This window comes from Orbicella faveolata, unplaced genomic scaffold, assembly GCF_042242905.1.
Source record: "Orbicella faveolata isolate gen_17 unplaced genomic scaffold, um_ofav_v1 contig_46, whole genome shotgun sequence".
Classification (NCBI taxonomy): domain Eukaryota; kingdom Metazoa; phylum Cnidaria; class Anthozoa; order Scleractinia; family Merulinidae; genus Orbicella; species Orbicella faveolata.
This window is the reverse complement of record NW_028301576.1, coordinates 19,417,501-19,438,662: the sequence shown is the minus strand read 5'-3', so window position 1 is coordinate 19,438,662 and position 21,162 is coordinate 19,417,501. Positions and strand designations below refer to the sequence as shown.

The window sequence follows — 21,162 nt, the reverse complement described above, 5'->3', positions numbered from 1 at the left end:
TTCGAATAGGCATATTCGTATTGTCGATCTCGGACTTTAAGGGGCGTTGAAAAGAGATTTTGGTCATTTACGTATGAAAAAATTCCCCCCGCATTTGCCTCAGTTGCAGTCTTATACCGAGAATACGAATATGGTCTATTAATCATATACGTATTACGGACCTATCTCCTAGGTTTCGTAAAAGATCGGTTTGATTCGGAAAACTTCGGCATTCCCGTTTTGAAAAAGAGGCGAGGCTACCAAGCCTTACGACTTCTACACGAAAACAAAATATATAGGAAGCTCAAGGAGATGTTTTTTTCTGGCAGTTATGTACGGTTATTTATTTCATCTCAGTAAGATGTTTACCGTATTAGTTGGACAACAGCCGAAGAAAAAGAAACTTTTTAATGATGGACGAAACTATACATGGTTTTGACTGTGCCTAGAAGAGGATGTGTCCTTGAATTTCGTTTGTAACTTCGTTCGCCTGATAGAGGTTCTTATACAATGAATCGCCAACCTAGCTCCTCACAGCCGTCACAGAAACCGCCAAGAATGAACGCAAATCAGCCAGGAGGGCCGACAAATGCCGACTTGGCGAGTATATTTGAATGTCCTGTATGTTTTGATTATGTTCTTCCCCCAATTCTTCAATGCAGTAGTGGTCATTTGGTTTGCTCGAACTGCCGTCCGAAATTAACATGCTGCCCAACATGTCGTGGACCCTTGGGCAGTATCCGAAATCTGGCGATGGAAAAAGTAGCTAATACGGTGTCTTTTCCTTGCAAGTATGCTTCAGCCGGTTGCGAAGTGAACTTGCCACACACTGAAAAACCAGAACACGAAGAATCCTGCGAATTTCGACCTTATTCTTGTCCTTGCCCCGGGGCTTCTTGTAAATGGCAAGGATCACTGGACTCGGTGATGCCTCACCTTATGCACGCGCATAAATCTATCACAACTCTTCAAGGAGAAGACATTGTTTTTCTGGCGACTGATATAAACCTTCCCGGAGCTGTGGACTGGGTCATGATGCAATCTTGCTTTGGTCATCATTTCATGCTAGTGCTGGAAAAGCAAGAGAAAATCGAAGGACTTCAACAGTTTTATGCCATTGTTCAGTTAATTGGGACACGTAAACAAGCAGAAAATTTTGTGTATCGACTTGAATTGAATGGAAACCGACGACGTCTGGCCTGGGAGGCTACTCCGAGAAGTATCCACGAGGGAATTGCTTCGGCTATCTTAAACAGTGACTGCCTTGTGTTCGATACTAATATCGCTCACTTGTTTGCCGATAACGGAAATCTAGGAATCAATGTTACCATATCGATGGTCAGCTGAAACTTGTTGATGCTGTCCTTTTCAGTCTGAACAATGTAAATCAATTCTCCCTACCGTTTTTGTGCACTTGTTATATTCCTACACAGAGAAAATTTTGTTTTCTCTCTGCATTTGGACTTTCACTCAAGAAAAAAAAATTAACTCGATGTCTTGTGGGATTTTAAAAGCTAGGGCTTTCAGTACACCTGTAAGTAAGTACTTCATTATATTATTTAGAAATTATAATAAGTATTTCTAATATTTTAATTTTGTTTCTTACCACAAGGTCTTTAGTTTTGTTTATTTCTCTATTAGTAGGGAACTATAATAGCTTTTTTCAAATGCTTGTGTACATGTATGTCAGAAAACATACTGTCCTGACCATATTTTACTTCTCATAAAACTGGCGTACAAGGAGGATTGTCTGTGAAGTCCTCCATGCTGAAGGAAACATGGATTCCAGTTTTGCTTCTGTCATCCACCAGGCAAGTTGCTGTGTTATTAAACTTGTCAGAAGTATTTTATAGTTAGATTTGATACACAGGTGACCTGACAGCTGCTTTTATGGATCCCTGTATTTATTATTCAGTCAGATATTTTGGAAAACACTGCATTGTAAACAAAATTTTAACCTTTGAAAATGGTAAATGTCGTGAGCATGACTTCTGTCGTGTCACTGCAGATAAAATTCACAAATTTCTAAAGCAGTTTACACAATCTAGACCTAGTGAAAATAAAAAATCATCATTGGCCTTATCTTTTTTCCCCCTAGGGTGAACATCAGTTTTTCCCAAATCATTAAATAAAAACTCTCTGTCTGTGTGCAATACTGTATTCATGTGACTAAGCACCGCCCCAATTATTAGCACCGCTGAATTTAATCAGGTTTCATGTAACTAGACTTCAACACAAGATGCAACTTACAGCAATGAAGATTGACATATGCCAAGTGTATTTATAACTTGAAATCAAGTTTTAATCACAATTAAGTCGTATTATGATTTGTGAAAGAAAAAAGTAAAGTATTTTGGTGCTCAGTATTTCTCGATGTGAAGTAGTCCTCAGTTTCTGTTATTTATTTCCAACCTTTAAGCTGATTCATTCTTCTCAATGCTTAACCTACAGTACAAACCATTTTCAACGACTGACTCTGGAAAGCTGGTACACTAACGTAGAACAAACAACCTTTAACAGATGTCAACAACTACCAGCCCCTTAAAAACGACTTATTCATGACATAAACAAAATCAACAAATGGACCTCAAACAGACCTACATAATTTGACTGGCAATAGACGGATTGAAACTTACTAGAACCGATCAATATTGCTAACAAACTTTACACAAGTCTTACAGCCAATACCATTATGGCTAAACTGATCAATCACTTTCAACGGTCCAGAGTTGTAACAAGGTCAACTGACAAACTTGACTCTGAAGATGGCTGCCACTCAGGTTGTCAAAATGTCAGTCACTAACAACAGCAACAGTTCTTTTCAGGACTACCCTTACCCAGACGTTCACACTATATGAGCTATTGTTATTTGTTTGTTGACTTACCCTACAGGCTCATCAAAATATGCTATAACTCATAACAATAAGCCACAATACTACACGTTAAAACATCTAATATGGTATGTATACTTGTCTGCATGTACTTATACAGCACTTACCAGTTGTCCACTTACTAATTATGCATCACGTTCTAGTGGTAAACTATGGAACATCCCACAAGACAATTTTCTAAAGGCTAAGGTGTATACCTAGAAAATACAAGAGACAAGTGGAATATTCCATGGTATATCACAAGACAGTGCAAGTAAAAGGAATATTAGCTTTTTTGTTATTTTTTGGAATGCAGCCACTTCAGCCTAAGCACCATAAGAGATACCAAAATCTGTGATTCACACCCATAAGTGAGTGGACAAGCACCCCTGACCTTATCACAGAGAAGGTTCCTACCTCTGGTTAGTGCTTTAGTGGGTACATGCTAGTTAAATGCAACATTTTTGAGTGGTAAACCATAGAATAACCCACGAGTCACTTGTATTTTCTTGGTGTACAGATGATGTGACTTTAGGCTCGTGTATACCAAGAAAATACAAGTGACAAGTGGAATATTCCATGGTATACCTCGAGAGAGCATTGCATAACTACAGTATGCCATGCCATAGAAAATACGGAAGTCAACACAGTTAATACGACATACATGTACATGTGGCACACAATGGGAAGGTTGGGTGTAATGTTGTAGAATATACAATGGCTTTCCTCTGTTCTGATTGGCTGTATCTCCTGTGGTGTGGTATAACGGTAGTTATTCTTATCACCTGGGCATGACAACTAGTGATCTTGTGAAAGCTAGATCCCCTTCAGAATTTCCGTTGACCTTCTCTGGGGTGGGTATGAATATTTAAGAAACACTGACGAGAATTGGCATGCATTACAAAAAGCAAAATGCACAATTATTGTGCCACTACTCAAACCAGGCCACCTAGAAGAAAATTAACCAATCAAAATGTAAACTGAGTACAACAGACTGCCAGCATTTTCATGGCAGTGAGGTATAAGGGTCTATTTAACTTGAATATGTACATGTAAGTACTATCGACTCTTCTCCACTAATAGTATGACCTATAATTTTATACACTCTTAGAGATTCAGTCCTGGATGGCAAAAATAATCACAACATAAATTTTGCTCAAAAAATTTAGCTTGAAAATTCATTTTGCGATAATGAAACCAGAACCATTGAAAAGCATAAAAAATGTAGGATCGAAACTAACAATAAAAAAAATTGAAAAGCTAGGTTTTCGGAGATTTCATTTACTGAACACTAGGAACATTATTTGAATATTTAAGATTGAAAATTTCCCAGGTCCTCTCCCCCAACCCAGCCCAGGCTTGACAGTGAATATGACTTTGTTTTTATTATTCTGCTATTACACCACTTTACCAATTTTTTCAAGAGAACACCCAAAATATGAGCTTGCATTTCACTGCAGAGTCATGTTTTTTTTGTCATTTCCATTTGCTTATGTGATCAGTACAACTTGCAGATGATACACAATGTATTTCAAAAGCTAGTAGCCTAAATACTAGAAAAATTAATGATCTAATAATGAAATAATTAATCCCTAATTTTGATGGTTTAACATCTAACATGCTCAACATTTAGCCCATTGTTCATGTTTTAACTACCCTTCGGGCTTGGAAGATTCCATGCAACTCGCAGAATATCTACATGTACTTTATGTCAAACCATCAAATAAGGTGTATACTTTTGCAAGTTACAGCTTGAAGCATGTTAACAGAAATTTGGGCACTTGCTTTTTAAAAGTTAAAAAGGAGGAGAACTTCCATAATATCATAAACTAATTTTCAGAGTAATTTACACTATTGAAGAATCTGTAGGGGTGTCACTTATAGTTTGGTCCTTGATGCTGCAATTTGATTACTTAAGTCGTTTCATTACTCGCTTGATAAAAATTGTTTATACCCTAAGAATCCAGGCCTTTTTTTCTAAGAGAGCGTGGTAAAGAATCCTGCAATCTGATTGGTTCTTAGCGTGGTCAGGATTTTCCTATTTCAACAACGTTGATATGATAAAATAACTGAAAAAAAATCCATCTGAAAAGTTATAAATAAACACTATTTCATGGAGAGTGGGAGTTTATGTAGTTGTTGTTGTTTTTTCTTTTCTTTTTTTCTTACATTAAATAACCCTTGGTTGCTTTTACTGGTAGGAGCAGTGCCGTTGTTTTTGGTATCTCCAACATTGTGGTCAATCTCTTCCCGAACTAGATTCCCACACCGACTCCCACGCCTATTATAAGGCTCCCATTACCAGCCGCTATTCGAGAGAAAGGAGCCCGCGCTCTTCCCCCTGACTCTCGGAGAGGCGATGGGGGAGGGAGCAAGAGGGAAGGGTAAGAAGGTAACCCGGACTCGAGTGAGAGGCGGAAATCGAGCCTATAACGACCCTGGGGCCCATCTCTCGAAGATCCCGAAAAGTTTTCGCACCCAGAAAGCCGGAGCAAAATCTCAAACCTTATGATTACAGAGCTGTTTTATTCACATATTCTTTTTTAAAATAAGAACAGGGGTTCTCTTCATACAAGAAGTTTCAGGCGTGTACACTTCTCCGTTTTTAGATACAGATGAACTAAAAATGGCTTTACGGACCCGAAAAGTTTCCGGGGCTTCGAGAAACGGGCCCCAGGTCTCCTTTGCAGCCGTGGTTTGGTGTCGTCACGCAATGCTCCCCCCTGAGTATTGCGTTGCGTGACGACCCCAAACAATGACTGCGCGTGAAGGAGACTAATAAAGGCCTTCGATGATCTGCCATATGAAATGGATAACGATGCCTGTTGAAAATGTTCAGAAAAGAACCTCGAAGGGTCTAAAAAATGAAAACAGCACCCATTTTGGTGTACCAAACCAATCCTGTGGGAGTTGATCTCTTTGTGAAAACACTTATTTTCATTCGAGTTAACAAATTGACGTCAGTTTTTTATGCATCTGTCCTCTTATTGACGATAAATTGCGTCATAACATTGTCAAAGTGGTTGTGGAACTACGAGCCGCAGACGAGTGGTTCCGCAGTAAACTCTGACAATGTTATGACGCAATTTATCATCAATAAGAGGACAGACGCATAAAAAACTGTCGTCAGTTTGTTTTTTACAATAACAAGACCCCAAAATAGTCCAATGCCGGGAATAAACGAGGGGAAAAGACGCCGTAAACTTGCCGTGAACAAAGATAAGTGAATTTTATTCAAAATGACACGAACATTGTCAATAGCTTTTCTCGCTCTTCGATTGGCTACTCAAAAAGGTCATAAAATCTCATTGGTTAGAAAGTTGACGGTTTGACAGCTGAAAGTCGAACTTGAAAGCCTGCATAAATTAAAATTTTGTTCGTCTGTACTCTTATTCATGGTAAAAATGAACCAATCAGCGCGCGAGAAATTAGACAGTTGTTGTAAAAATCTGGTCACGTGAGTGAAAATGCCCTGCAGGCGGAAAAATATAAACTGCTGCAAAAATGCAAGGATCTGCAAACACTAGCAAAAATAACCCCAGACTACTGCAAAAAGAAAACTTAAACAAACTGCAAAAAGGCAAGCGCGAGTCTCACAAGTGTTGTTTAAGACGGACTCTACAGACTTAAGACTGTTTAAAACACCTTGAACTCTCCAGTGATCTGGATCATATAATTTTCTAAATCCCGCATATGCTAATCGATACATCATCGTGGCATCTTCGAGGTTCCCCATAGCCCAGTGCGCGTTACCAAGCAGTTGTCTGGTCTCTGCGACAGAATGTTTCACGTTGGCGTCCAAGCCCAGGCTTAGGAGAGTTTCCAGGGCCTTCGTGTGCAGGGGAATTGATCCTTGGGGCTCTCCCAGGGCACAGTATGTTTCACCAAGGCTGTTAAGGGTTGTTGCCACAGAAGTGTGTCCCTCTCCCAAGGTCCGCTTGAAAATGGACAACGCCCTTTCTAAGACCATCTGGGCCTTTCGTGCTTGGCTAAGGCGCGTATACACGACTCCAAGATCATTCAAAGCCTCGCCTAATATAAAATGATTGGAATCAAAGACCTTTTCCTTGATAGACACAGAGCGCTCTAGATATATTTGAGCCTGATCTAAGTCGCCTTGATCCCTGTACATAAATCCGAGAAAATTCAACGCTTCTGCCACATGCGGGTGGTATGGTCCGTGGAAATCCTCAAGAATTTCCAATCCGTGTTCCGAATAGTATATAGCCTGACGAAACTCACCAAGTCTATAATAAACCGTTCCAATGGTGTTTAGCAGTCTGCCGACATTAGCATGACGTGGGCCATATGTTCCCTTTATTATTACCAGTGAGCGATTATGTAGCTGTAGTGCTTCCTTGAACTTCCCTTGACGGCTGTAAACAACTGCTAAGTTGAGAAGTGAGCCCGAGATGTATGCATGATATGGGCCAAATGACTTCTGCAGTAGCTTCAGTGACGTCTCGTGAGCAGACTGGGCGCTAGTTAGGTTGCCTAGGTAACGGTAAATGATGCCAAGTTTGTGCAAGGTGCTTGCTTCGTCAAGGGCCGTTTCTTTTTCACTAACATTGTCGGAACGTTGGCCATAGCTCTTGCGATGAAACTCTAAGGCAAGTTCGTGAAGGTCCCTTGATTTATATGGAAATCCCAGACCGCGATACATAACACCGAGGATGTTTAAGACAAGGAGATTCATTTCACCAATGAATGTATCCCGCTGTTTTGCTTGGAGAACTCTCACAATCCCCGTTGAAGTTTTATTGATCGCAGTCATCACATCTTCTTTCTGCAGCTTTGCAGCTCCGCTGTGCAGGCTCAAAATTGAAAGAAGGGTTTGCAAGTCGTAGCGCAATTCCATGCTGGCTTGCAAGTTTGCAAGAGTCACAATTTCATTCAGTCGGAATTCATTTGTGGCTGGTTTCATCAACCCAGGCCAGTATCCTAAGTTGTGCGAAAAGAATCGCAAAAACGTTCCAGAGAAACGGCTGCTCATGACATCCGCCACTTTCAAATGTTCCCTCGTGGAAAAGACGCACAGTGCGGTCAGGATATCTAGACAGTGAGAACAGAAACTATTGTTAGATTCTGTCACTGTAGCGTTTCCCAAGTTGTCGAGGCTTATGGTGGTATAATTCAACTGCCTTTCAAATGATAAAGCAAGTCTTCCAAACACATCCGAAAGTGAGACATAAATGTGGCCGTCAGCACTAGAAACTGTTGTCAGTTTACAAGAGGTTGAATTGACACACTTGGTGTTCCTGTGACTTACCTTGCAGACTTGGCGAAAAGCTTCTCTGACAACCTGGTGACTAGATATGGTTTGGTGACCCTGTTTACCTGCCACCTTAAAAAGAACATTCCTTAAAGAATTTCGAACCTGTGCTTCTGTGAAGTGGTGGCGTGAATTCGTTTTTAGGTAGTCCAGAACATATGACAAACTAAGTGGAGACGAATCTGCATAGCCAATACAAGTAATATCTCGCATTACGGGATCACTTTGCGCAGACTGATTCACTGCTTTGAGAACAGCCGTGTACATGGCTACTGCGTACTTCGAAGCATCGCTCTCTCGCCATTCAATGTCCTCTTCCATTCCAAGCAAATGAATGTCCCGTTCGAACTCAGAAATGTAATCTGAGTAGGAATATTCAGCGTATTTCGGTGGGCCCTCTCGCACACTATCGATGTATATGGCTGCTGTTGCGAGCGCAAGAGGCTGCCTCCCGAGTATAGTTGCCAGTTCTTCAGCTGCTTGGCGCTCACTGTCCTTGCTTAATCCTGATATCAATTTAAGTAGTTCCACGGAATCAGCAATTGACATGCCTTCGTATAAATCCTGCACTTGCACATAAGGACTCACTCTTTCCAAAGCCGAAACGCGTTTTTGTAGAGTTACTATTACCACGAAAGTCGTGAAATGTTCACTTCCTGGTTCAAGGTTCAAGTAGCTAAACAACGGCTTCAGATCTCGCACGTTGTCAAAAATCAAGACAGGCCTACTTTTTCGCTGTTTGAAAAGTTCGCCAAGTTTTGCGTATAGAACTTTAAGTTTCATTTCAGTTTTTAAAATGTTACCTTCGCTTGGAAACAAATCCCCAAATCTTAAGTTTAATTCTTCTTTGATTTGCTTAATACCGTCGGATTTTTGTGCAGAGCCGTTGCAAAGGGCAAAAATTGAATCTACGAGGCTTGACATAATTGAAGTCTCACTGAAAGCATCGATTGTTATGACGTCGACTGGTTGTTTGTTTTGCTTTAGCGAGTCATATAAACGAACCCCAACTTGTCTGGCGAGCTCCGATTTCCCCGAGCCTGGTCCGCCAATCAAATACATGTGAATCTGTTTTCCATCGTGTTCCTTAGACATTGCTTTTATCCGTGTTGTCACGTTTAAAATCTCTTCTTCACGCCATATCCAACGGTGCCTTGGAGGCCATGAAACCTCGTTAAAATACACGCTTGGCAAGTCAGCTGTAAAACGTTTCTGCCTGAAAACAGTGACTGCATTAATGATTGTGATGCGAAAGCTCCATAACGCATAAAATATCAATATTGCCGCGATAATGATAAAAACAACAGTCTCATTGTAACTCTTAAACGGTTCCAAGATGATCTTTAACCAAGGAAAGTATTTTTCGACCAAATTCCACAGTATGCGGCGAATTTTCTCTTTGTTGTCACGGTCACTTCGTAGCGCTGATGGTTTAGGATTGACTGATGTCTTTGATTTCGCTTTCGTTTGTCTCCTTTTAACACCTGTGGATGTCCCTGGTCCAGTTTGTATAGAAGCTCGGCCGCTTGATCGAGTATTACGAGCTGTTTGACTTCTGGTCGAGGGCATGGTTACTGTGTTTTGTATGGCCGTCCGTGTTCAATAAAGAAGCTAATGGCAAAAGCGTTATTCTACAAGACTCACTGGATCTCCTTCGGTGTACTTTTGAATTGAGGCCTAGTATACAGAGAAAGAGAGATACTTTATCAACTGCATGGGACCTTACTGCTAGTTGTCTAGTAATGTATACTTCCGCAATTAACGTGAAGCCGCCATGCCTTCCCTGAGCACAGGACCCAGGATAATAAGGCAATTTTCTGGGTCACGCGATGAGATGGTGTTACTCTTTTGACGTCACCAATTTTCAATTAGTCACGCAACGGGCTAACGACTGGGAGACCTGGTAATGAGCACATTTTCCTTCTTCCCTTACGGGAGGAAATGTTCTTTTAGTATCGTTTATTCACTGTTGCATTCTTGGTGTTTTGGTGCTAATTAGTCGCTCAATATATCCAACTGGATGCAAAGAACGCCCTCATCGCAGGTAGGTCATGAAAGTTGACATTGTATGCGTAAAATATGACACTTGATCGAAGTTCAGTTTGATTTCATTTTATCAACTGTCCGCATAACTCATTACACAGTGGTTTTAAGGTTACGTTAAGGAAAAGTTCAGTAGGAAAGATTTATTTAAAGAACTTCCTCTTGGAGTTGGGACTTTGCTTTCGTTCTGTTCAATGCTATGATGCCCATGGCACATAGCTGCAAGTAAACGAACCGTTCAGTTGTGGAACTTAATCGATCGAGTTAATGTAAGGTAAGGTAAGGTAATCGAACGCCATCGAACCCAAAAAAACTCTACGAGAGTTTCATTAAGATTGATTTCCGAAACTAGTCAAAGTGAATCAAGCCCAGCAAGATCTGTCTCAGCATGGATCATTTAGCAGCTCTGGTAAGGGCTCCCATGAGTGGCTCGATACTCCTCAAGGGAACAACAGAACAAACAACAGAAACATTGCCCCAAGCCCCAAAACAGTAATAGCTGCTACAATAATGAAACATTAGCAGCTCACGAGAGCTGCCAACACTTGTGCTTCGCATGCAAGAGGAAGTTTTAGTAAGGTTGATTTAAACAGACAATCATACCTCCACTGAAATTCTATTATGATCTCCTCATCAGTATAAGTCAAAATTTTCTTGCAGTTTGATCGGTTCTTACTTATGATCAATTTCGGGCGTAGACCAATAATCGATTATCAATCAATAACAATCAATATCATTCGAAGATTAATTTTGATTGCCTATAGCAATCAATGAAAATTAAATTATAAAGAAAAAAGTTTTGAGTTTGATTGTTATTGATAGCCTATATAGTAGCCTGAATAACAGTTTTTTACTGACATTGATTGGTAACACAAATCATTTTTGTCCTTTCACAAGTTATGCTGATAAAATGATTGACAACATTTGTCTTTAATGGTTTTATTAAGTCCTTGTATCTTCATATAGCCTGCGTAGCTTTTACAATCATCAACAAAATAGCAAGAGCAGAAATGACCGACAGAGACATTTTAGGCTTTACATCTTTCTTTGCTAGTTTATGACACTGGAAGAAGCTCAGGCCAGAGTAGCAGTGTAAAACCCTGTAGTCTCATTGTAGCATTGGAATTTAGATGAAGCAAAAAACAGAGTCAGTGTTCTAGTGATTTTAAATTATTTGCATTTTCAATCAATAACAAATTATTGATATTTCTGAAGACAGAATTGTGAGCAATTTTTGTCAATCGATAGCAGTCGATAAAAAATTTTTTCGGTGAGTTTAACTGTTAGCGATTGCAGATACCAATCAATAGCAATTGGCAATTGATATCGAATTGATATAATTTGATTAAATCGATTGGAGGACAGACTATAGATGGTGTGATAAACTTTTTTTGTTTAAAAAAATAGATAAATAAACTTTATTGGGCAAAGACTATAAATATATATACAGACTAAGTAAGAATATAAATAAATAAATAAATAAATAAATAAAGCCCAAAAGGAGAGGGCACGAATGGGACACTCAGACCCATGCGAGGTGCCCACCCATAAAAAAAATAATGATAAAATAAAATAAAAAATAAAAAATAATTAATTAAATAATAAGCTAACTGTGGTGGCACAGGCAACTCTGTGTGATGGACCTTGTACAGGCCACATGCACTTCATAAACTGACGTTAAGAGGGACATAAAAATATTTATCAAAAAGGACTGAAAAGAGCCCGGGCTGGTGAAGCTGTCGGGAAAGCTAAACTACATACAGTGTTCCACAATCTTACCATGCAAACAAAATATGGGGCTTGGAAAGTGCTGGTCTTGCAAGCCCAGACAGTGAGATAATAGTATTAAGCCAGCTGTCTGGCTGTGACGCGTACTCGGGTCATTATTAAAAGTTAAGTTATTACTAACATCTATATCAATGTAGCCGTGGATGGCCTTATAAAAGAATAAAATGTCTTAAATGTCTTTAATATAAAACAAAGAGATTCCATCATTGTTGCAATTAATTGTGTGTATTTAGTAATAGATTAGTGACACACTTGCACAACAGCTCATACGCGCCACTTTTTTTGTTCTTAAAGCCTGGTTTTCACTAGCGACACAAGCACAAGTACAAGCGCATTTTAGGGATGACCCAAGTGAAAATGAAATTTGACGCAAACACAAACACAAGCAAAATCATCTGAACCTTTCAAATTGTTTAGGTGCGAGGTAGTCTGGATCCTGTGTTTTCTTTGGCCAAGCATAACCATGCACGTGTGGTAAATATCCTTGTGCTTGTTTTATGCCTGAACAGTATTTCGTTTTCACTTGTTGCAGTGCAAACGTATGTTTGCGCTTGTACTTGCGCTTACGCTTGTGTCGCTAGTGAAAACCAGGCTTAACACATTTTGATGTCACTTGTGATGATATTTCTGAACAGATGCACAGCAACATGGAATCTCTTTGTTATATTGAATTTCTGCTAGTGTATAACTTGAGCAACATACAACAGTAGCAACAGCAGGTTGTTTGCTAAAGGATTAATTAGTTGTGAGCAGCTAAGTGTCTAGAGTAAATAAAGCATTGTTGTTGTTGCCAAGGGCTGTCTTGAATTGTGGAAATCATTGTTTAAAGTGTGAATGTACTGGTACTTTGTTGGATATCCTGAAACACTTAAAAGAACATAATATTGATCACACACAACAATATGGTAAAGGGATCTCCATTTACAAGTGAATATATGAAATATCATATTTTATTATATAGACATGAGTGTTTTACTTGAAAATACACCACTCTTAAAATTCATACGAAACCACATCCGGGACTCGGGTGGCGTATTTTCCATATCCTCACTAGTGAAGATATCGATAATTTCACTGATATCAAGTTGGTCTCTTAAATTGTACTTAAATGCGTTGGTGTACAATCGAAACATCTTTGGGTCTTCCTCAAAAGTCTTCAGCAATATTCAGAAATCTTCAGAAATTTTCAGTAAATGCTCGGCAATGTTCATGTGACCTTCGGACAAGCTTTGGAGAATCTTCAGAAATCTTCAGAAAGTGGTCGGCTATCTTCGTAAAATCGTCCAATAAACTGTCATCAGTATGTCTATATAATAAAAAGAACATTACACGTTAGCTCGAAAAAATGAATTTTATGTTCTCGCGGCTGAAGAACAATATCTCACTCGTTCACTGTGCTCTGACTCGTGAGATATTGTTCTTGCCACTCGAACATAAAATTCATATCTTCTCGCCACTGTGTAATATCCTCTATATATTTGAACTGCCGAGAAAGATATGAAGACAATGATTGATCATTGCAGCTTTATGCAACTTATATGAAGCAGTTGTGAAATTTTTTTCAGGCTTAATTTCACAAATGCTTTAATAAGTTGTGTGTACCTGCAATGATCAATTTATGTCTTCAGATCTCTATTTGACATGAAAATTAACGGCAATAACACTTTTCTTTTTAGTGGGGTTGCAAATGAGTTGTAATGCATTGTCAATGAAAACCTTACCACCAAGATGCAGTCAGTAACTAAGAAGAAAGCGTAAGTGATGTTGACCTAGATGTGTTGTAATAATTTTATATGTATAGTTACTGTCTCAATGTACCTCAACTGCTTTGCTGTCATATGGTGTGTGACAACATTATTGGAAAATGATGGACAGTAAGATGGTATAATTGGAAAGCCATGGAGGCTACTGTAACTACTTAAAGATAGTGTGAAAAAATTTTACAATTCTGGCTTTTTTAGGGTTTGAATATGGTGACACCTTATTGATATTCAGGCAGGGCTGCAAATAACAGTCAGTCATCGGACATTGGCCAACCAAACTTTTCTCATGTCTGATGAAATCCCAACTGTGGGCGGACATGATGTCCGGACAATTTTTTATCGTAAGTCATTTTACAGTAAGGATGAATCTACCATGAGTATATCTTACCTTTTTTGGTGATGTCCGGCCACAATTTGTTTTGTCTTAGCAAGATGGTGTTTTAGTAGGACATTAATGTCCTTTCAAGAGAAAAAATATATATTTGCAGCCCTGTTTATGGCACTCTAACCTTCTCAGGTTACTTTGATAGTGAACAATCGACAGTCTTACATGTATTATTTAAATGCCTTGGGTTTCTGCTGTAAATTAATTAAAAGTTTATGTTTTCTGTTGTAAATTATTATGAACTGATGAGTGCAGAAATGAAAATAATGTTTGCTTACTTGTTTAACTTTTAAACTATTTTTGACAGGGATCTAAAAATTGTTATTCTTGGGGATGCCAGTGTTGGAAAAACATCATTGATTCAAAGATACCTACAAGGAATTTTCACTGACAACAATATTAGTGTGGGTATTTTAATTATTTATTACAGACTACAAAATTAAAAAAAAACTGAAAGTGATTATCTAATTATATCCAGCTCTACCTGATGGAAGGAAAATAGCTTGCCAGGTGATGGGGACTCCTACATTAAAAGGTTACGGACGCTTGTCATCTTGCTTAGGGGTATAAATCAAGGGTTCTGATCTCGCTTAGCTAGGGTGTTGATGACAAAACATCACTACTTTGAGCTGTCAAAGTATCTTTTAGGGTGCATTTTCAGTTTTAGTCTGCTCTACTAGTGTCAGGCTCCCTTCCTGAACAGCAGATGGTAATCAGGCCTATTCTGTTATAAGTGGTATCTTTAGGGGTCAAATAAAACTGGAAACAAGCCAAGATAATTTCATGTGTTAAAGCAGTTTTCACTTGAGCGTCAAAAGAAATACACATCTCCTAATTGGTTTTATAGTCTCGCACTAAGCGACCGGCTTAAAAAACACATGCCACTTTGTCATCTAATCAGAAGAAAAAGCAAAACCAATCATGACTCGGATCACTTGTACACGTTTTCCCACACTCCATGTCGGCTACTTGGATTTGCCTCAAGTCTTGATTGGTTCATTGGATTGTCTGTGTCTTTTGTGATTGACCAGACTGATCACTTTGGTTTTGGTTTTACAACACTCAGTTGAAAACTGCTGTATCCTGTTTTGGTGTATGTATCCATACCATACTGACTCATGACTGACTCTCCTCCACAGACTATTGGAGCATCCTTTTTTCTAAAACAATGGGGACCATACAACGTCGCCATCTGGGTAAAGTTATAAAATTCTAATATTTGACATGTTCAGTTGACCTACTTTTGGGTGTTTGACAATGAAATAGTTGGAATCCATCAATTGATTTTCCTGTTATATCACTGGTCAAAGTAATTAGTCACGTGGTGTATGGGTAAATATCACATGCTGGCATAGTCAGGTGGTCAGAAACTCACAATCTGATTGGCTAGGCAGACATGTATATCGCTAAAGCATGAATCAGTTGTTAATTCCACTGGTTTATGCTGAAACAATAATTGGAGAGCTCAATATTTGTTTTTATTTAATAAAAATAAATAAATCACTTAATGGTATTTAGCACTGCTGCCCTTTAAGGAGACTTAAATAGTTTAGCTAGGCAGAGTTAGAAATTATACTTTTAAATTGTGCTGAAGGAATTTTTACCACGTATAAATAACGTTATCAATCATTTAATGAATCACTCAATCACACAATCAATCAATCAATCAATCAAGGAGACACTAATCAAACAAACATTTATTGGAATTAGAACAGAATACTAACTTTTTGTTAATAAAATCCCGAACCCAGTTGGCTATTTACAAAACGTTGGAAAGTTGAATTCGGGACCACCTAGCACAACTCCATCTAGTAATGGGGTGGAGGGGGAGAGATTTGAACCCGGGGCCCCCAACGCACTAACTATTATGCCATGTCTTTCGCTATCGGCGATTCCTCTAAGTCTAAATACAGTCGAAGCCCTATTAAGCGGCCACCTATTAAACAGCCACCCCTATTAGGCGATCAGCCATCGAAGTCCCGATGAGGGCTTTTCTATTGTTTTTACCTCTATTAAATGTGAGCGGCCACTATTCATTTCCCCGAGGGTGCCCGTTTTTCATAGGGGTTGAACTGTACACTTAGAGGTCTAGCGCCAGGGTGTCGTGGAAAAAAACAATTGGTGTATAGCGAGGATCCATGCAGGTGGAGTTTATATATGCGACATTGTTGTATCTCTTCTCTTGTTAGGACACAGCCGGTGAGGAGAGATTCTCGGGCTTATCTTCGTTTTACTGTCGAGGAGCTTCGGCAGCCATTATCGCTTATGACATCACACAGGTAAGATCTCTTCAAGCCCTCCAGGAGCGCCATTTGCAACTGTTAGAAGCGTCAGAGCCAAACTGTCTTGTCGTTGTGGTGGGAACCAAAACAGACCTTGTTACAAACGATTCGCGAGAAATCCCTTCGTCTACTGGTGAAAGGTTAGCGCTGGAACAAAACGAGAAGAAAGGAAGGCCAAGAAATAGCTTCAAGGAGAAGCCTTTCTTCGAAACCAGCGCAAAAACCGGCGAAAATGTGGAGGAGGTGTTTGATTTTATTCTGAACACTTGCTTGCCGTTAGACGACGAAGAAACTGCGAAAAATTCCATGCGACGGAAATCTGGGCTTAATCTTGAACACAAATCATCGAATTCACGAAATGACACTAAAAAGTGTTGTTGATTATACGTTCGTCTGTTCACTTAATGTTTGTGTGATGTTTAATGTACTCTTCCAAGTGGTGCCCAAGCAACAGGGGGATCGGAGTTTGTTCGAGTTCTTCAACAAAGATTTGCCTACAGAAGCGCTTTAAAAGAGGCGCGTTTTCGTTTGCACGCACAATGTCAGCCTTTCTATGCCTTTAGATGAGGCAGAAGAAAAAACGCCTAGAAGACTGAAGAGCAAAACGATCTGGGTACGGGATTAATAGAGGGGAGGGGTTGGGAGGTTTACAATTTTCCCGAGGGGGAAGATAGGAGATTTTCTCTTTTCTCAGTACTGGAGATTTTGACTGTGATGTTTTGTTTTTTTTTAACCACTGGTGTCAAAATGTGTACACACTTCATCCAGGGTCCCGTATTCGTTGACATTATACAGAGAGGTTTCTTCAACTCCTCTTTGCAGGCTTGTGAATGCATAGGCGTGTGACTTGCGAAGGAACGCGCGTCCGCTCCCGAATAGCAGTATTCCGGGCGCGGGAGTCGCGCTCCTCGTGTTCCCTCGTGGTTATCACACGAAATAGAAAAATAGAAATGTAACCTTAACGACGTCTTTTCTTTCGGGTGATGATGGTTGAGAATGAAAAATCCACCATCGAGTTAGCGAAGATTGGTGATGTAAGCTAACCTGTAGACTACACTGGGCCTGTTCACACAAGCGACATTACGGCAAGGTGGAGCAAAGGCAAGAAACTCCCGCGTCATTTGCGATCAGTGTGAACAACACAACATGTTATGTCGCTAGTGTGAATCAGGGTTTAGTGCTTCTTGTTAGGTCACTTTAACGATGAAATTTTGCTATTTTATATATTTTTTTGAGTTTTTTTTTCTTTATTTTTGGGACGCGGTATAATTTGTAAGATGAGGGTCATTGAGTTGTTCAGTTCAACGTTGTGCGATTTTCAGGTTTGTGCCTATATCTTTTAGTCCCGATGTTAAACACATGCCGTTAAGTACAAGACCACGTAGGTAGAAACAATAGTCCTTGTAAGTAATATTTAATGACCGCTGAAATCCAAATAATGGTTACGACAATATGAATAAATAATAAGAAACAAAGCAACTGCCGTGAATCGAATTGTTTAGACGGCGAGAAGCATCTTAAACACCCGTAAACGCATTTACATGGGTGACCACCAAATGCCCGTGGGATATTTTCACATTGACTCAAAGAGGTGACTCAAAGAGGTGACTCAAAGAGGTGACTCAAAGAGGTGACTCAAAGAGGACTCGAAGAGGTCTAATTCAAGAAAAAGAATTAAAACTAAATAAATAAATTACAAGTGGCATGGTATTTAGCCCTGCTGTGTTAGTAAGGGACACTGTAAATCGAGAAACATTGTAAATGGGACTATAGATTCCAACGGCTGACCAGTTGAGTGTTTAGAAGTCTTCAAGAGGCTATGATCTATGATCACAGTCTCTTGAAGACTAAAGCCTGGTTTTCACCAGCGACGCAAGCACAAACGCAAGCACAACAATTCTTATTTCACCGTGAAAATGGCCTTGACGCAGGCAGAAGCACAAGCACACGGATAAAAATTTTCCCTTTCTTGTACTTGCGCTTATGCTTGCGTTTGCATTGCAGCAAGTGAAAACGAAACATCGTTCAGGAATAACACAAACACGAGGATATCTACCACGTGGTTATGTTTGGCCAGTGAAAACACTGGATCTAGATTACCTCGCCTAAATAGTTCGGAATGTTCGGATGATTTTGCTTGTGCTTGTGTTTGCGTCGAATTTCTTTTTCACTTGGGTCATCCCTATTGCTTCTGCTGGCTTGTGCGTGCGCTTGGACTGCGCTTGGGCTTGCGCTTGTGCTTGCACTTGTGCTTGCACTTGTGCTTGCACTTGTGCTTGCACTTGTGCTTGCACTTGTGCTTGCACTTGTGCTTGCACTTGTGCTTGCACTTGTGCTTGCGCTTGTGCTTGCGCTCGGACTTGCGCTTGTGCCTGCGCTTGTGCTTGCGTCCCTAGTGAAAACCAGGCTTTAGACGGGGAAAAGCAATGCAAATCCGGTTATATTAGCGGCATCGAACCCGTGCCCCCAGTCGCCCTCACCACTAGGCCACGCCCCTTTCTCCTCCTCTTCCTCCTAGAAATCAAAAATGAAAATAAAACTGTTTGGAATATTTGAGGCAGGCTTGTGTGTCAACTGAATGAATTGCTTGTTTTTCTGCAAAGTGTATTGAAAAAAATAGAGGCAATAGAAATTGAAAAGTTTTTCGCCAACCCTTAAAGTTTTTCACCTAACTGAAACGGCAATGTATCTCTTCAGTTAAAAATCATCTTTGATTCATTAGTAACCAAGAATCGGGTAAATACTACAAAAGAAAGATTTTTTGCGTGCATTGAACTCAATGTGATCTCTTTTGTCTGAGCTCCCCCAAGAATTTTGATCTATTCTAACTAACCTATTCCGAAATCAGCTTTTAATTGGACGAGGCAGCGTGGCCGAGTGGTTTAGGACGCGGAGGTCCCTGGTTCAAGGCCTCCACCCTGCCAATAGCGGAATTTGTTTCTCGGTAGTCCGGAGTTCAAATCCTCGTTCACGCTTTGAAAATAGCCAACTGGTCTGCCTCCTACCAGTTGGCATTTTCAACTATGTTACGTTTATTTGAAATATTTGTTTCCTTTGTTTCAGTGGCATGCCTGTAAACTAGCTAAGCTTAGTGCTTTTATAGCTAAGTGCGTGACCACTATGAATAAGATTTGCATTTTACAATTGAAATTGCCACATAATTATCTTTTACGTAACGCTAAGAGGGCGATGGAAACCAAGTGCGAACAGTCTTATCCGGTTACAGACTAGCAACGTAAATGGTTTTTCTACCACTATTGATATGATTTTAAAAACGAGCGCGCACTCTAAGGCCTTCTATCAATCGATCGTAGCTGCCTGTGTAGCCAATCAGATTGTGAAATTGCCCGCAACAGTTTGCATCGCACAGCAAGTGGATTCAGCATGCTAGGATCATTTAAATGTCTTGCTGTTTTCATATCAATCCTCTATGCATGCCTTAGCTTCTGGAAAGGATACCGTTATGATTATAACAGTGCGGTTTTCAACTGAGTGTAGTAAAACCAAAACTACAGTAATCACTCTCAATAGCCAATCACAAAATAAAGGACACACACAATACAATGAACCAATCAAAACTTCTCGAAGTAATCACATGTAACTGACGTAAAGTACGGGAACACGTGTGCAAAGGCATCACGATGGGAGTTGGTTTTACAGTCGAACCTGTATCTAACACGTGCGGCCCTGTATTGAGCGCCCATCCTCTTTTAATTGGCCGCCCTCTATTAAGCGGCCAGTTTTCAAAGCCCCGATTTTTTGCTCATACAAACGCTGTATTTGTTACCTGTATTAGGCGGCCACCTCTATTAAGCGGCCACGGCCACCCTGTAGCAGTCATATGTTTGTCTTTCTTTGTTACTTTTACCTCTGTTAAGCGGCCACCCTGAACGTAACAACTATGAAATTGAACGTAACAACCATGAAATTGAACGGAACAACTATGAAATGACGGAATGAGATATTTTGTTGTGTCATAGAAACACAGTACTGTACACCGTACAAGAGAAGAGGACAATTTATTGCACAGTACTTTACACAATGTTACGTATATTACACCGTTAAGTTACAAGTTGGCACTGAACCTTGTTTAAAGCATTGATCGCTTGAAAGAGCGTTGATTGTCTTACTGCTTCCCTGCGTGAAGTGTTTTTGTACGAAATGCCATTAAAATTGACATTAGACCGCGCCCAGTGAGTATTTTTAGTGACCCTGTATTAAGCAGTCAGTTCCTCAAGTCCCGAGGGTGGCCGTTATATACAAGTTGCACTGTACTTCTGATTGGATGAAAAAGCTGCGCCAGGTTTTTAAGCCAACCGTGCAACGTTGTAATGCACCAATTACTTTTTGACACTCAGATGAAAACCGCTCTGATGGCAACTGCTGGTATGGCCTCAAGAAGTTCTGACGTCACATATGAAGCGTGCCCCAGTTTTAAGGTCGGTACACACGAGGGGACGAGTCCATACGACTAGTCCCTTCAACAAGTCGCGGGGACAAGTCCCATCGTGTGAACTGGCTATTATTGCCACAAAATCTAGTCGCGGGGACTAAATTTGGTCCTTGCGACTAGTCCCACGAATTAAAACTGGTTTGAATTTTAGGGACAAGTCCCTGCGACTTGTTCCTCAAAACACTTCGTGTGAACTGTTCGTGGGACAAGTCCCTGCGACCAGTCCCTTCGTGTAACCTCTTCCGGGGACTAGTTGCAGGGACTAGTCTCCTCGTGTGTACCGACCTTTACAATCCGCCTTGGCGGCCCACTTGAGCAAAGGAAATA

General features: G+C 40.1%; 4 protein-coding genes across 5 annotated transcripts in view; 2 read left to right on the top strand and 2 right to left on the bottom strand.

Annotated features, from left to right (window-relative positions):
• Positions 1-255: 255 nt before the first annotated feature.
• Positions 256-2,345, top strand: LOC110060797 (E3 ubiquitin-protein ligase Siah1-like). The gene has a single exon (XM_020767591.2). The coding sequence runs from the start codon at positions 490-492 to the stop codon at positions 1,324-1,326; it is 837 nt and encodes a 278-aa protein (XP_020623250.1). The 5' UTR covers positions 256-489; the 3' UTR covers positions 1,327-2,345.
• Positions 2,346-6,059: 3,714 nt separating this feature from the next.
• LOC110041230 (uncharacterized) lies at positions 6,060-9,934 on the bottom strand. Its single transcript, XM_089278077.1, has one exon. It carries the CDS (start codon positions 9,688-9,690, stop codon positions 6,373-6,375), a length of 3,318 nt encoding a protein of 1,105 aa, XP_089134203.1. The 5' UTR covers positions 9,691-9,934; the 3' UTR covers positions 6,060-6,372.
• Positions 9,935-9,990: 56 nt separating this feature from the next.
• On the top strand, positions 9,991-17,861 carry LOC110041283 (ras-related protein Rab-20-like). Its single transcript, XM_089278083.1, has 5 exons — positions 9,991-10,165; positions 13,629-13,706; positions 14,408-14,504; positions 15,240-15,296; positions 16,290-17,861. The coding sequence occupies exons 2-5, from the start codon at positions 13,681-13,683 to the stop codon at positions 16,761-16,763; spliced, it is 654 nt and encodes a 217-aa protein (XP_089134209.1). The 5' UTR covers positions 9,991-10,165; positions 13,629-13,680; the 3' UTR covers positions 16,764-17,861.
• A 1,495-nt stretch (positions 17,862-19,356) lies between these two features.
• Positions 19,357-21,162, bottom strand: part of LOC110041282 (uncharacterized) — a 14,875-nt gene continuing 13,069 nt past the window's right edge. For both annotated transcript variants that reach the window (XM_089278080.1, XM_089278081.1), the window contains one exon: positions 19,357-21,162. This exon is cut by the window's right edge and continues 1,322 nt beyond it. The gene's annotated coding sequence lies outside the window, so the exon portion shown is untranslated.